Source organism: Ciconia boyciana, chromosome 9, assembly GCF_034638445.1.
Source record: "Ciconia boyciana chromosome 9, ASM3463844v1, whole genome shotgun sequence".
In the NCBI taxonomy this organism is placed as follows: domain Eukaryota; kingdom Metazoa; phylum Chordata; class Aves; order Ciconiiformes; family Ciconiidae; genus Ciconia; species Ciconia boyciana.
The window spans coordinates 9257601-9272587 of NC_132942.1; the positions used below are offsets into that span (position 1 = coordinate 9257601).

The 14987-nt window shown below is 50.5% G+C and overlaps 1 protein-coding gene across 3 annotated transcripts in view; it reads left to right on the forward strand.

The window, feature by feature from the left end:
* CYFIP2 (cytoplasmic FMR1 interacting protein 2) overlaps nt 1–14987 on the forward strand; it is a 57061-nt gene that overhangs the window by 2189 nt on the left and 39885 nt on the right. For all 3 annotated transcript variants that reach the window (XM_072872020.1, XM_072872021.1, XM_072872019.1), the window contains exons 2-9: nt 5236–5376; nt 7445–7534; nt 7615–7692; nt 10316–10417; nt 11441–11622; nt 11935–12031; nt 12709–12837; nt 14207–14311. In XM_072872020.1, the coding sequence (XP_072728121.1) occupies nt 5260–5376; nt 7445–7534; nt 7615–7692; nt 10316–10417; nt 11441–11622; nt 11935–12031; nt 12709–12837; nt 14207–14311 (900 nt within the window). In that variant the 5' untranslated portion in view covers nt 5236–5259. The remainder of the gene's footprint in view (nt 1–5235; nt 5377–7444; nt 7535–7614; nt 7693–10315; nt 10418–11440; nt 11623–11934; nt 12032–12708; nt 12838–14206; nt 14312–14987) is intronic.

Here is a 14987-nt window from a genome sequence, read left to right on the forward strand (position 1 = left end):
AAGAAATAAATTCCAAAATAACTGTGTTGCTGAGAGACAGAGGCGGTGTAAATGTCTGGAACTCAGCCCTAATGGAATGGCAGAAAACATAAGAGTGGAGATACAGAAAAACAGCTTCAGGAGTTGTGCAGTTTGGGTTCCGTTTTTAACGGGAAGGGTAATTTCATGGTTATTAACATCTGTGTCTGTGTAGGGCAGGAGCCCAGCTCTGCCAGCCTCGCTTATCCTGGCTGTGTTTATTTGCTCCTGCAAAGAACCTTCTGACTGTGGTGGTGGTTGCAATTACAAGTAATTCTTACAGCATGTGAGAAGGGGTTGATGACATGTGTGCTAAAACACAGGGGACTTTAATCCCGTGCATTTTAGGCAAGGGTCAAACTAAGCTTTTCCCCTGAAGTTATTCTTCTTGACTAAAAATACATTGATGGCCAGGAGCATTTATCCTCCTCTTGCTGTGAGGCAGTGGGTACCAGAAATGCTCTGCTTTTATGCACCCAAGACATCAGTCTGCTGGGGTACCTGTTGGGCCAGGATGGTTCCTGACTACAGGTTAGATGCTATTTTGGAGTAAGAGAGAGAAGCATTATCACAGGGGCAAAAATAAATCAAGTGACTTTCCCAGGTTACCCAGGGACTGGCCATCAGAGCTGGAGAAGAATCCCAGATCATCAGGAGGTGACCAGAAGAAGTTTGTCCTCCCTCTCCACATTGCCATTTCTTCAGCAAATGTCATTTTGCTGCTCGTCTCACCCCAGGCTTGCAGGGCTTGGTCCCTGTCTTACTGCCAGCCTCCTGGGCAATTCCCATTTTTTCTTGCCTCCTTTCCTGCTCTTGGTAGCTACTGCAGCTCCAGCGTGAATGTCTGCTGTAGGAGCAGGTGAGCTGAAAAACTGAAACAGCCCGTGCCACTTCCCCAGAGCTCTCAGCTGTGCAGCTTCGAAGCCGAGCGCACATGCATGCAACATATTCATTATCGCCCTGCTTTTAAAAGTCTTCCTTTGTTCCCCCAAGCTGCTCTAACAATAAAGACGTCTTTGTTCCTTTCGCTGCGAAGGGGATGATATTGCACCGATACTTCTGGGCAAGCATTCCGGTGGGGAAGGTAGGACCTGCCCTGCAGGTTCAGACATCTGGGATGTCCATCCTTGCTCCTTCTCAAAGCCTTCCTATGCTGTCTGTTAAATCTGGCCCCCAGGATGCTGCCACAACAGAGTCACTGTGTCGGGAACTCTTAATATCTACTTTGGGGTGGTGGGGCCGTGCCCTGTGCGTGGGCCCCGCGTGGCCAGCTCCCTGTGGTGTCCAGAAGCCCCAGTGCCTCAGTGTGGTCATTTGGCTTTAGAAGGTGTAAGAGGTGGCCAGAGGGATTGCGATTGAGATGTGGGATGGGGAGAGAAAGTTTCTGCAGCAGATGGGCAGAAAGTGTGGGCAGCACTGCAGTCGTTAGCACCAGAGCTCATTAGCAGAAGAGGTATTCAGCCCAGTGGCTGCATCCCTCTCCGGGGTTTCACTGGGGTGGGGTTGGCTCCTGCCAGGCTCATGTTCAGTTTTGCCAAAACATGTCGAACCAGAGGGACTTCGGCCTTTCTGACCAGCGGCAGGATATGGAGAAGAAAGTAGTTTTGCGAGACGGTTCCCAGCAGCCCGTGTTTGAGTCCACGCAGGCAGGATATGCTTCCTGTGTGCGAGGGAAAGCCTCGCCCCGCTGTGCACGTGTTACGGCAGCAAAAAAACCCCGTTCTGGGCACGCTGCTGTGCTGCTGCCCGGGTGGTGCAGCCCACAGCCACGTCTGCCGAAGCGCCGTCGGCAAACCACCAATGTGGGCTGACTCTCCTCTTCCCAGCACGGCCGCCCCTGCCCTGAGGCCCAGGTGGTGGATGGTGGTTAAGGCTTAATGAGGACTTTTTGGTGAGTGTCCCCAGGGATCCCCATCTTCCCTGGGCTGGAGCCGCTTGGTCGCTGCTACGTTACCTGACGGCTGCCCCCCTCGTCGCTGGATCTGCCCCCCTTGTTGCTGGATCGAGGGGATGATGCTGGGTTTTCCGGGGCAGCCCCAGCACATTTGTGTTAGAAACCTTTTTGCAAGAAGGCGAGGAAGGGCGGCGTGGGTCTGTGGCAGTGGGACTTTCCCTTTCGGCTCTCCCGGGCAGCCCCCGTGGTGGGGAGGCACCACACAGCGCCCCATGGACTGGGCCAAGCAATCACTGATGCCTTCAGAGCCTTCCCCAGCCTTTGTACCAGTGCACACCACCTCTAACTGCTAGATGCTTACAGCTGGCAGCGGATCCCAACCAAGAGCAGGGCCCCCGCCAGCCCTACAGCCAGCCCAAGGAGCAGGCGAGGGGCCACGGCACAGGCAGATGGGGGATCGCTTGCGGCTGCTCCTCTGTGGATGATCTGGGGTCACCATCCAGCTCTGCTGGCCCTGGACCAGTAGCCCCTCCGTCACATGCTCCAGCTGCGAGGTTGCTGTCTGTCGCAGTGTGCTACGGTCCTGAGACCCAGGGGAAATCCTGGCAGACCACGCTTTTCCCCGTAGCCTCCGTTGGTTTTGCTGTTGGGCTTAAGAAAGCATAGAATGGAAATTGGGAGTCCCCATAAAGACTCATCTGTTAAACCCTCAAAGTTGTGTAGTTTTTCCATCTGCATTCGGATTCTTGCACTCTGCTCAGCCATGGCAAAGCTCGGGGTGGGCCAACAGCCAATTGCACCACTTGATCGCTATGGCTCGACACTTCCTTTTCTGTTCATTAATTTCTATACGCTGCCTCTCTTCCTCTATTTGAGTGCAAGATCTTTAGGGCAGGGACTGGCTTAGTCTCGCAGGTTTGTGTGCTGCCCAGCACGGCAGGACCCTGTTGCCGTATCTGGGATTGTATCTCCTGGTATGGCCCAAACAGCAGCAATAATTTTGTCCTTTGAGTTGCTGAGCTCTTTGTCACGGAGTTATTGGGGAAGCATCTTTGATTGCAGCAAACTGCCAGCACCTTGCACAAATGGCCTTAGAATTGGACTTAGAAAAAAATGAGAAATGAGCCCAAATAAACAACCACAGCCCTCAAAGCTATAAAATGGAAGGGTTTTGTCTTCCCAAGGCTGAAGTATGTAATGAAGTGTGTGTGAGTACCAGGGGTGTTGTTCTGGGAACCCAGAGGAGAGTCTTGAGGCACTGGAGGATGGTGGTGGAGAGCAGTGGGCGGCCGAGGAGGTCTGTGGGGCTGGGCGAGTGGAGCCGCCTGCCTGGCGTGGAGCAGCACAGGGCGCTTGCAGGCAGGGAGGAAGCTGCTGCTGTCTGCAGCAAGCTGGGATGTAATGTCTGGTTTTGACAGTTGCCACAATTTGTAACAGGAAACCATTTTAGCAAAGAGGGGTGAAGAAGGAAACAGAAATTTGAGCATGTAGGGAAAGGGCTGCTTGAGATTTTTTTTTCTCCAGGCACTTATTTCATGGTGCTTCAGCTGCAGGTATAACCAAGCCTGTTTGTCAGCTGCCTGGTGCCTTGGGGAGGCATTTGTGGAGGTGGAATGGGTTTTACCAGGCTTATACATATTCTTGCAGCCCATGTGTGCAGGCAGCAATGATGATAAAAGGCACAGCAGCAGACTTGTCCCTCTCATCACCCAATATGAAGCCGCCCCAGGACTGCACACAGCGTGCATCCCCCTTGGCCGTGGTCCTTGCTGGATGCATGTGTGTCTGTCTATGGAGATCCCAAAGCCACTGTCCTTCCATGCTCCCAGTGCTGGAAATGACAAGCAAACTTACGTTCTTGGAAACAGTGACTCAATTAAAAAAAAAAAAGTAGCTGAGGGATTGGTAGCAGATAATCGGCTGAATATGAGCGCATATGGAGCTGCTGTTGTGACCAAAGGAACTGGTGTGATTGTACGTAAGGAGGGAGCCTACGTTGCTGTTGTATCTGGTGCTTGTGCAGACACCGCTGGAGCCCCGTGTCCTGCTACGGTGTCTGCACTTCAGCAAAAAAGTTGCAAAATTGGACCAAGCTTAGAGAAAAGCCAAAGAGATGATTGAAGGATTGAAAATATGCTCTGTAACAAGGCAGGCAAAGAGCTCAGTCTGCTTGCCTGAGCCAAAGCGAAGGCTGCAGGGTGTTTTATGGAAATGTGTGAATATCTTGATGGGAACTTTGATAATAGAGAGCTCTACTGTCTTGCAGATTAGAGTGATAGAACTCGATGGCTCACATTTGAAAATAGACAGGCTCTGAGTGGGGAAAAAAGCACTGGGGGGGGCAATTTGCTAATCGAATGACATGTCAATATTTAAACCGAGTTCTCTCTTTGCAGATGTTTAAATGCAGTGGGGTGTTTTTCTAGGAGAGACATGCTCTAGGTCAGCCATGGCTATTGCACATGGATTAGGTATTAACTGGGGAAGCCCTGTGGCTGTGATTATACAAGTGATCAGCCTGGGTGACAGCAGCCGTCCCTCCATGCTTGTGCTCTTACAGGAAAGCTGAATGGCAGAGGAGATAGGGACATAGAGGTTTATCGTGAGGTTCCCACTAGGTAGCCTGTGTGGGCTAAGTGCCAGCGAGCTTTCAGAAATGTTTCCCTTTGCTTTTTATTTCGTGTGCAACTGGCCCCGTTGGCAGCTCCACAGCAGACTGGGACTGGGCAGGGAACACTGCATGTGTGGTAAAAACAGGGATTTTTTTTTTTTTAACAGCAACTTCTTTTTTCGCTGCTTGCAGTGCCACAGCCTGCCTGTGCAGCACTCAATCCTTTCCGGTTCACCTTTGAGAATGCAATTTGTTGTTTACAGCTTCCAGCACCATTCATGTGTGTGAGAAGGAGAGCACGTGAGCGTCATCATTGGTCATACTTTTCTAATTGTGCTGCTTCGAGAGATATTTTTGATAGCGCCGTTTTGCGTTTCGGAGCACACACTTTCACTTGGGGCTGCTAAAGCTGCACTGCAGCACCCAGCTGTTCTCTGTCTTAAGCAGTTTTGCATAGAGTTAAGCCAAGAAGGGCATGGGTGGGTAGCTGTGTTCCTCTTACTCTGCATTCCTACCCTGCTGTTGAATCACGGAAGGAGAGATGACATAGAGATGTAGGTTAAATACACAAGAAAAAGAAAACGAGATAAACCGGGATCATGTCTCCTGCAGTGCCAGCCAGTCGTGGTTCTGGTTTTGTCCTTTGGCGCTTTCCCACTCGGTCTTCTGGCTGCCGTCTGTCTATCACCCTCTCTTTTTACTCTGGATTTAGTACGGAAACTGAACATTCAGAACCATGACCACTCACGTCACGCTAGAGGATGCCTTGTCCAACGTGGACTTGCTGGAGGAGCTGCCTCTGCCAGACCAGCAGCCATGCATCGAACCGCCTCCGTCCTCCATCATGTACCAGGTACCTTCAGCTCCCGGAGGTGGCGGGGCAGGGAGGGTTGTTCTGGTAGCTCATGCAAAGCACAGGGGCACATGGTGCTGTGAGAACTAGCTGAAAACATCCTGGGTTCACCATGTTTAAGGAAATGTTCAGAACAGATCTAGCCACAAATCTATTCCTCGAGGCTTTAAAAGGAGAGCACTAGAGATTAGTGAAAGGGATCTTTAAGGCTGGACAAGACACAGAGAAGTTAAAAATGAGGACCAGAGTGCACGAACGGGTAAGAAGCAGGAGATAAGATTTGTGATAACAGCAGAAAGTTCTCAGCAATGTTTTATTATGCACATATTTCTGTGCTTCCTTTTTATGGTAGTGCACGCATCTAAGTAGGTCAGAATCAAAGTTCTGCCTGACTTTGGCTGGCCTGTGCCGCTCGCACAGCTGGAGCTGCCGGTCTGAGGAGCTGATGGCATGCAAGGGAGGGCAGTCGCTACAGTCGCTTCTCTGCCTTGAACAACCGCAGGCTTAGCTGCAGCTGCACTGACCAAGTGAAGCTTGGCATGAGCCCAGGGCAAGGCTCAACCTCCTGCTTTTGAATCCACAGCAGGATGCCTCGGCTGCTTGGCCACCACACCACACCCTGCCCTATAGCACACACCCAGGGTTAAATATAATATGGGGTTACTTTCTCCATCCTGCCACTCCTGAATTCATGACTTACCCATGGCAGTGTATAAATACACCCGCACAGTGATTGCTGTGCCATGTATGCAGGGGTCTGAAATTACAGTATCTCTTTCAGCAGGTCAGATTGCAGGCTCGTTCAGTAGCGTTAGTATCTCTATGGATTATCAGACCCAAAGGCAGCTCTGGGCTGTTCAAATTTCCACTCTCTCTGGAAAATCTTCATATCATTTTTGCTTGTTTCTTCTTTAAATCATTTTTACTCTTTGCTGGCTTGTGTCCTGTGAGGGGCTCAGGGTCCAGCATTATGATACAGCCTCCTTTCAGGGCCACAAGTGTGTGCACACCACTGGGCCTAAAAAACCTCATCTAAACTGGATCTAGAGATAATTGGCCAAGCATATTTCCTCATAATACTTGGTTTGTATGTAGCCCTCTCCCCTGCTAGCCAGAAATGCATGTGCAGCCTCAGCTTTTCTTGTTGCATGCGATGTCCTGGAGGCACTAGGAAGAGTAGCCCTGTGGCTCCGGGTCTGTGCTCCCGACTTTCCTACTCAGGAAATCAGTTATTGAGGTGAACACAGTGGCTGCAATGCTAATGTCATTGCAAGGAGCAGCTCTGGGCACCTGGGACTTCTGTACGCTCTGCCGTCCAGCTGATACCATCAGCCAGCCTTCGCGGAGGAAATTACCCGAGCACAGAGCGTGCGAACGGTCACTGGGCACAGAGAGGCTGAGGAGCTGCTTTTTCATTCCCTGCCCTGCTCTGCGCTTTCTTGCTCCCCTGTCCCAGCCCAAAGCAGCAGCTCAACTTCCAAAACAACTGTTCATCCCAAAGCATCTGCTTTCAAGAGCAACACTAGCACTGATAATAGCGTCTGGATGAGTGCTGACTTTCATATTTATGTTTCCCAGACATCTTGTTCCCTGCCCTTTCTGTGTGTTTATTCTTTGCAATTCCTGCTGACAGGATGTGGTCTTCCCCTAGCAGCCAGGGCACAAATAGAAATTAATGAGGCTGCATCTGTCTTTGAGTTACCAAGCTAAAATCCTTAGAATAATTGCTGTAGGTTTGCTCTCTGGTGTGGCTGCAATCCCCTGTAACTGATCCCCACCTGGTCTGGCTTGCCTTTAGAGGGGTTCAGCAGTCTTGATTGCCATATTTTCACACATATAATCTGCAGGATTTCCTCTAATAAACATGTGTGATTCAGAAGCATCTCAGGCTGCATTATGAATCTACTTCAGACCTAGAGGTGCAGCACCTCAAATTGTTCGTAAGCTGCTCCCATGCCCCAGGAGCCCTACTGATTCTGCTTTTTGCCAACACATCCCATGCTGGACTGTATCAGGTGAGCAAACAACTAGCTGTACTTTAATCTCCATGTCTCCATTTCGCCCATAGGCTAATTTTGACACAAACTTTGAAGACAGAAATGCCTTTGTGACCGGCATTGCCAGGTACATCGAGCAGGCGACGGTGCACTCCAGCATGGTGAGTCCCCCGGGCGCTGCCCCAGCGATGCCGAGCCTGCAGTGCGTGCCCTGCCCCAGCAACACCTCTCTATCTTTCAGAATGAAATGCTGGAAGAAGGCCATGAGTATGCCGTGATGCTTTACACATGGAGGAGCTGCTCACGAGCCATCCCCCAGGTACTCAAGCCCTTCCCAGGTATTGAGCACCTAGTTGGTTTTGTCTTCAGTGTGGGTTAGTTTGGACTGGAGACAGAAGAACAAAAAAAGCAGCGAAGACTGAAGCAGATAGAAAGGTTGAAAAGAGAGACCACTGACTCTTCAAATTGTCCTCTCCCCATCAAAGTCTCAACCACTGATCTCAGCAGCTGGTAGCCCTTTCAGAAGCAGATCTGTACCGCTGCCCTAGCAAAGGGCATCTGCTCTGCACTCTCACGTATGTGAAAGCTCCATCTCTGGCACACCCTAGCAGTGCCCCTCAGCTCAGTCACACTCACCACAAGCCGACTGCCTTATACACATTTCCTGGTATCATGAGCCCCTCCCCTGCTCCCCAAAGCAGTCGCATCTGAAGTTATTTCATCCCCGCAGGACCAGCTTGTTTGTCCTACAGCTGCTAACAGGACTCAGCTGAGCACAGCTCTGCTCCAGCATGGTACTTGGGATAGTGCTTTGGTTTGTCACTTGGGTCTTTATCCACTTCTCTGTCTGGAGCATGGGTATCCTTTGCTTTAATTAAAGCAGTGTGGTTATTTCCTTCCCAGTGCACTGCCTGAATATTTTTCTCTCTCTTGTTATGGGGAGATGGAGTTTGCTTCAGGCAAAGGCAGTTAGTTTTTGGAAGTTGGGAGTAAAATTACCAGATCTGGTTTATGTCATGCTTTCCTGATACCATTGTATGGTATCATACCATTACATGGTATCAGGAACTTCAGTTAAAAATTGCCCCAGTGCCAAGTGGGACTCTTGTGTTGTGTGAAGAAGGGAACCCAGGCAGCCTGGGATGAAAACAGCGGGTCCTTTCGAGATGTGGCAGACTCGGGCTCTCTGTGACTTGCACAGAGCAGATTAGGCAGCTGGGGCAGGTTTCAGCATCCCAAACTGCTGCCCAGACTCTGGGGTGCTCTCTCTGCTCCTGTGGGAGCCCTAGAATTGTAGGTGTTGTGTGAGGGTGCACGAAGGAGCACTTCGATATGCCAGAAACACTTCCCCAAATGCCCTTTTTTGCTGCTGATCTACCTGAAGGTCCTGACCTACTCCCACATTTAATCATTCTCCTCCTCTACTGTTAGTTCTGCTTCAACCGTTCTCTAGTCCTTCTCTCTCCAACCTGAATTTCGGTGGCTTCATCCTGCGAACACCTACAGACATGAGTAAGGTTGCCCACGTGGCCCACTGATCATGATTCAGACTCCAGCTCAGAGCTTGTCTTCCGCAATGTGAACGCGTGCTGGATCACTGCAAAAATGCCGACTGACAATGTGGCGGGGTGGGTGCAGTGCCCTTCCATTAACCCTACAGATAAAAGAGTTTGCAGCACTTCCGTAGAGCCAGGAAAAAATATTTCCACATGGCTGGCAATTCCCATGTTTGTGATTCCCTAGGAAAGGTCAAACCTCAGTTCCCCTCAGGTTATATTCTGCTGATGGTCTCGTGGGACACAGCCGTGGGGAGATTTCTCCCGCTGATTGGATAGTTGCTTATCTCCCATTTATATTTGATGCTGTGCTGCTGTTGCCTCTCCCGGCTACGCTGACAGAAGGCAGGTCGTGGCTAAGCTGATGGCAAGACAGTGCTACAGATCATCTATTTTGGCATTTTAGTGTCCTCCTATTCTGGTCACCCCTGCGACGTTTGTGCCTCTCGGAGCGCAGCTTGTGGGGTCCCTGCTCTCTGCAACCCCCCAGGGCTGCAGGCAGTGCCATGTGTGACAGAGGAGCAGACAACACCACGGCAGAGGGTTCTTTTACAGATTCACCGGATTTGATCTTGCAATGACCCCTGCGCTTTGCCATGGGGCACATGGCTGCGGCCGGGGTTCCTGTTCTCAGCCCCCCAACCTACTCGGTCATGTGCACACCTCCCTGTGCTACATCAGAGACGGTGGTTTTACAAGTGAAGAACAGAGCCTACACCTAAATGTGCATCACTCCTCCCTACCGCAAGCTGCATCCTCATGGCCGTCAATATTGCCTGACTGCAGCATGAAACACCAGGGCAGGGACATTAGATTCCCCACTACAGAGAGGACAAACCTGCTTTTGCATCTTCCCACATGTAAGGCCAGTTGATTTGTCCCCTCGTGCCTTGTGGATCAGCTGCTGGGCTACTAATTTGCACCGGAGCTGTCAGCCCCATCACAGCCTTGTGTCAGCAACAACTGGAAGCAAAACCAGAGGAGGACAGCAGGATGCATTGCCTTGGGCAGTTGGGGTTTTCCCTAAAAGTTTGGTAATGACTCCAAGTAACTGTTTGGAAATGAGATGGATGACAACTGAATAAGTCCTTAAATTTAGCTTCCTAGGATCCCAGTGAAGGTGACTCACTTCATTGCTGCTAGCCACATACAAGCCCAGTGATTTTTAATGGGTTGGCAACAGAACCAAAATTATCCCAGCGAGGCTATAGCAGAGCCGTAGCCTGGTGCCTTGTGTGTCGATGGGACTTCGCAACACAGTCTCAGATAATTTTATGATATAACATTCCCACCTGGTGTAGCGAGTCAGAAGATGGTGGTCATTGCATTCTACCGCTGTGTTAGAAACTCTGATGCTGACAAGGATGATTTGTCTTTGCAACGCAGGTGAAATGTAACGAACAGCCAAACCGAGTGGAGATTTATGAGAAGACGGTGGAAGTCCTGGAGCCTGAAGTCACCAAGCTTATGAAGTTCATGTATTTTCAAGTAAGTGGTCAAGGAGAGAGGCAAAAATAATTTATTACTTTGGTGTTAACTTATCCTAAGCAGGGCTGTGCTATCCTTGCCTGCCAGGCCAGCTTGGAGAGCTCCCGAGCCCCCTGGTAGGTCTCTTCCTTGTAGCCACCAGCAGATACCTGAGACCTGTCTGAAGGAAAATCTGTGTGTCCCTTGCTCAGCCCTGAAATCTTGCATACAAGTTGAGAATGAGCACACCTAAGCCCTTGAAGTTCGTGGAGGACCAGAGCCCCCACCGTGTGCAGCTAATAGGTGGCACAGGCTCCTGTTTTTCAGGGGTGTTGGGTGGTGGGTGTGAAGAGCTGTTTCTCCACCAGTGCCAGCACAGCTCGCTCTTCTGCTCTTTCCTCTGAAGCAAAGCCAGAAAGAGCTGAGGGCTGGTGGTGCAGCTGGTGCCTGGGGTAGATGCAGCCATGCAGCTGGACACCCTCCTGCTGTGCCAGCAGGAACAGGGAGGTGCTCAGACCCCCCTAAACTCAGGGGTCAGCTGGGAAGGAGCACCGAAGCTTACATTTAGCAGTTGCTCCACTTGAGGCGCTTGACAAAATAATACGGTTAGATCCCAACAGAGCAATGACCACGTGGCAAACACAGAGCTGCTGTGGGCTCCAGGGACCTCTCCCCATCACCACCTGCGTTTATGACTGGCTGCAGCTGGGTTTCACCATCATTTTTAGGTTTTATGTCCTATGAGGTCTTTCTGCCCCACCTAAAAAACTGAAACCTGATTTTGCAGAACACACCGCACTCAGGGCAGGTGCAAATAGAGGGTTTGAGCTCCCCTCCAGCACTGAGGACATTTGACTGCAGTGGTCTGTAGCGCTGCTTTGTTTCATGGTGACAGTGGAGAGGGACCCTGGAGCCTTGATCCCCAGCAGAAAAATGCTTTTGTTGAAGGAAGAAGGTGGTGGGTGGGTGGAGGAGGGTCCCATCGGTGGCGTGGTGACTGCACACGAGCTGCTGCTGAGATGACCCTGTCCCGCTGCCTTCCAGCGCAAGGCTATCGAGCGGTTCTGCAGTGAGGTGAAACGCCTGTGCCATGCTGAGCGGAGGAAGGACTTTGTCTCTGAGGCCTATCTCCTCACGCTGGGCAAGTTCATTAACATGTTTGCCGTCCTGGATGAGCTGAAGAACATGAAGTGCAGTGTCAAAAATGACCACTCCGCCTACAAAAGGTGAGAGGGGGCAAAGCAGCGGGAGCAGGGACAGGACTGTGCCTGGTCTGCAAGGAAGCGCCTGGTCTGCCCATCAGGAGGCTGGATGCTGGGTTTCTGTGCTGTTGTAGGCTCTCTTTGTGAGTTTAGGCAAATCTCTGAGCCTCGCTGTGTTTCGGTTCCCTTTTGGTAAAAGGAGAAAAGAGCAGAGCTGTACTGCAGGGGGAGTCTGAGGCTGCTGCGTTGCAGCTGCAGGTGAAACAGGGAAGATGGGTGGTGAGACTCTCCCGTTGGGTGAGTAGTCCTTGGTGATGTTGGATTTCTCCCTTCCAGAGCTGCCCAGTTTCTGCGGAAGATGGCAGACCCCCAGTCCATCCAGGAGTCCCAGAACCTCTCCATGTTCCTGGCAAACCACAACCGCATCACACAGGCAGGTCCCTTTCCTCTGAACCAGTTAACCTTTCTGTGGGTAGAGAGAGGCAGTGATCTTGCCAGGGCTGAGAGTGCTTCAGACTGGACTGCGGCAAAAGCTGCCTTGTTTGCTGGGTCATTGCCACTGACTCAGGCTGTATAATTCTAGCAATATCTCCTTCTCGTGGGTCATCCTGGGTGGCTTTGAAGGTCTCTTTATGTCAAGACAAGGTCTAAAATATGCAAGAAGAGCTCTCGGGAGGGGTTTCTGCTGGAAACTCTTCCCCTGTTTTCCCCAGTAAATCCATCCAGTCCATCTCTGTGACTGCATGGGGACTGCGGATCAGACCCAGGGCCCTCCACACTCCACAGGCTCTGTAGCTTCTGCTTGCTAGGTAAAATACTGCATAGAGACAGGACAGAGTCAGAAAGTCTGCTTCTGAGGCATCTTTCTTTACATCTCACCATCTGACGTTTGGCTGTTGTGATCAGTCTGGAGGGGAGAGCCCTCCTGCAGAAGGAAGGTTGTTCGTTATTCCGTGAGGTCAGTCTTCTGCTTGGAGCTTAAGAAAAGTATACAGATGAGGTTTGAAGAAACCTCTTATGATTCTACTCTTAATCCTTCAAATATGTTTCTCCCCTGGTTCTTGCCGTTCCTCTGTCCATGTGGATAATGTGGCCCCGTTGATGTTTCAGTGTCTGCACCAACAACTAGAGGTTATCCCTGGCTATGAGGAATTGCTGGCTGATATCGTCAACATCTGTGTGGATTACTATGAAAACAAGATGTATCTCACTCCCAGTGAGAAACACATGCTCTTAAAGGTGAGATTTGGCCATGCTTATGGGGCTGGGTGCTTGCGTAGTTTCACTTTTGTTTTAGTAAAAAGAAATTCCCTCCCAGGACAATGTTTCTCTTAATTTTCTTTTTTTTTTCCTCCTTTGGGTTTACATGCATCCCTTCTCTGCAAGGCCAGCATCCTCTGGACACACGCGTGGCTATGAGATGGGAAGGCTCTCTGCATGCAGCAGCAAAGCTGCCTTCCTCCTGTTTCTGTTTCCTTTCTGATCTCCGTTACTTTGTGTCTTCTGCTGCGATACCTCAATCCTCCCATTTTCACCTCTTCTTTGTAGCTGAACAGATCGGTTGTGGCCATGGGTCGGAGATGTCCCACCCCAGTGCTCTGAAGTGTCACCTCTGTCAGGCAGTGCCACGAGCTGCCTCTGTTCCTGCTGTAACTTGGACCTTCTCCCATCATTTCTCTCCTGTCCTTTCTGGCCTTCTCCCATATTCCCATATAAAAATCTTCCTTCCTCTCTCCCTTTCCTCTGCTCTTCCCCATCTCCATCTCTGTCTTTTCCCCCAATTCTTCCCAAGGTTGCCAGCAGCTCTGCCTGCCTGGGACTAAGCATGTGTGTGGTGGTGGTCTCCAGCTGGTGGACAAGAGCACTGGTGGGTGCCCTGCGTTCTCCAGAGCTAGAAGGGGTTTTTCTGTTATGCATGGATGTGCAGGATTATGGGCTTTATCTGGGTAACTGTATAGGACATGCCAAAATCACCACCAACTTTGCAACCCTGAATTTTCTGCTTGATGCCCATTCCCAGCAATAATTCCCTGCAGAAGGCAGATCCTTCCAGGTTTGGTTTCCTGACTCTAAAGAGCCCTCAAGATGATCTGCTTGTTTTGTATATTTGTCCTTACTGTAAGTCAGTTATTACAGTGATTGCAGTCACTATTACCATAAGAACTTCATTACCATGGTATGAGTCAACTAAGGTTCTTTGAAGGATAATGTGGGTATTTTGAATATCCGTAATGATTTCTACTGAATTAAAGGGGAAAAATCAATCCAGGAGAATATTTTAAATGTTCTCAATTCTTCTCTGGGAGTAAATGTTCGCCTTTAGGTGGAGAAGACTTTTGGGTGATTGTTATGTGGGAGAGACAAGGAACAAATTACCAGAGTGAGCGTCATGTGTTTTTGCACAGAAAACAGAAGCAATCCATCGTGTGTCCTCTGTCTACCATGTACATCCTTGCATATGTGTCCACATTTTATACAGTCTTCTCATGAGTGTCAGATGGTACAGGAGCCTGAAATGGTCTTTCCTTATGCTGAGTGATGGAGAACTGTCTTTGACTTGTGCTGCTGACTTCACGCTAATGAAACCCAGCCTTTCCATCTTCTCCAGGTGATGGGGTTTGGCCTGTATCTCATGGATGGAAATGTCAGCAATATTTACAAGTTGGATGCCAAGAAGAGAATCAACCTTAGCAAAATAGACAAATTCTTCAAGGTCAGTGACCCGTCTGGGTGAGGCTGGAGTTTATTGTAGACCAATGAATTAGCGACCCGTACCATTGCACATGCTGCCAGCAAAACCCAAACTGCAGGAATCACTTACAGGTCCAAAAAACCCAAAGGGTCGAGAAATTATCTAGGCCGAAGGATGAGGAGTGGGATTGCTGTGAACATGCATGGGCACAGAGCTGCAGCATGGGTGAGAAGAGCGATGCAGGCCTGCGGTGCCAGCAAGGCTGTGGATGTGTGAGTGGTGCCCGGGACTGGCTCTGCTCCCACGGGCTGGAGCCTGGGGAGCCGGTGGGAGCCGAGGGCCCTGCACGCCCTTCCTGGACCGCTGGCTGCCTCTGTGGCTCTGCCTGCTTCCTGCTGAGGGGTAAAGGATGGGGACAGCACACGGGAGGTCTGTTTTGTGGATGAGGGAAGGGTGTGCCAGACTGACATTGCTTCTATCTCTTTGCACATTTCTGAGGCAGGTCTGCAGTCTCCTGAGGAGCACCGTCATTTCAGGCCACCGGCAAACCTGGCTGGTTTGCTGAGGTCTGTGCAGCTGATGGTTGCACTCCCCTTTCCCTCAGTGAGCTGCTGAGCTGAGGGACAGGGGACACAGCTGGCCAGCCAACGTGTGATTTGGCACTCTTATTTTGTGCATAAACTCTGCTCCCTGTAGG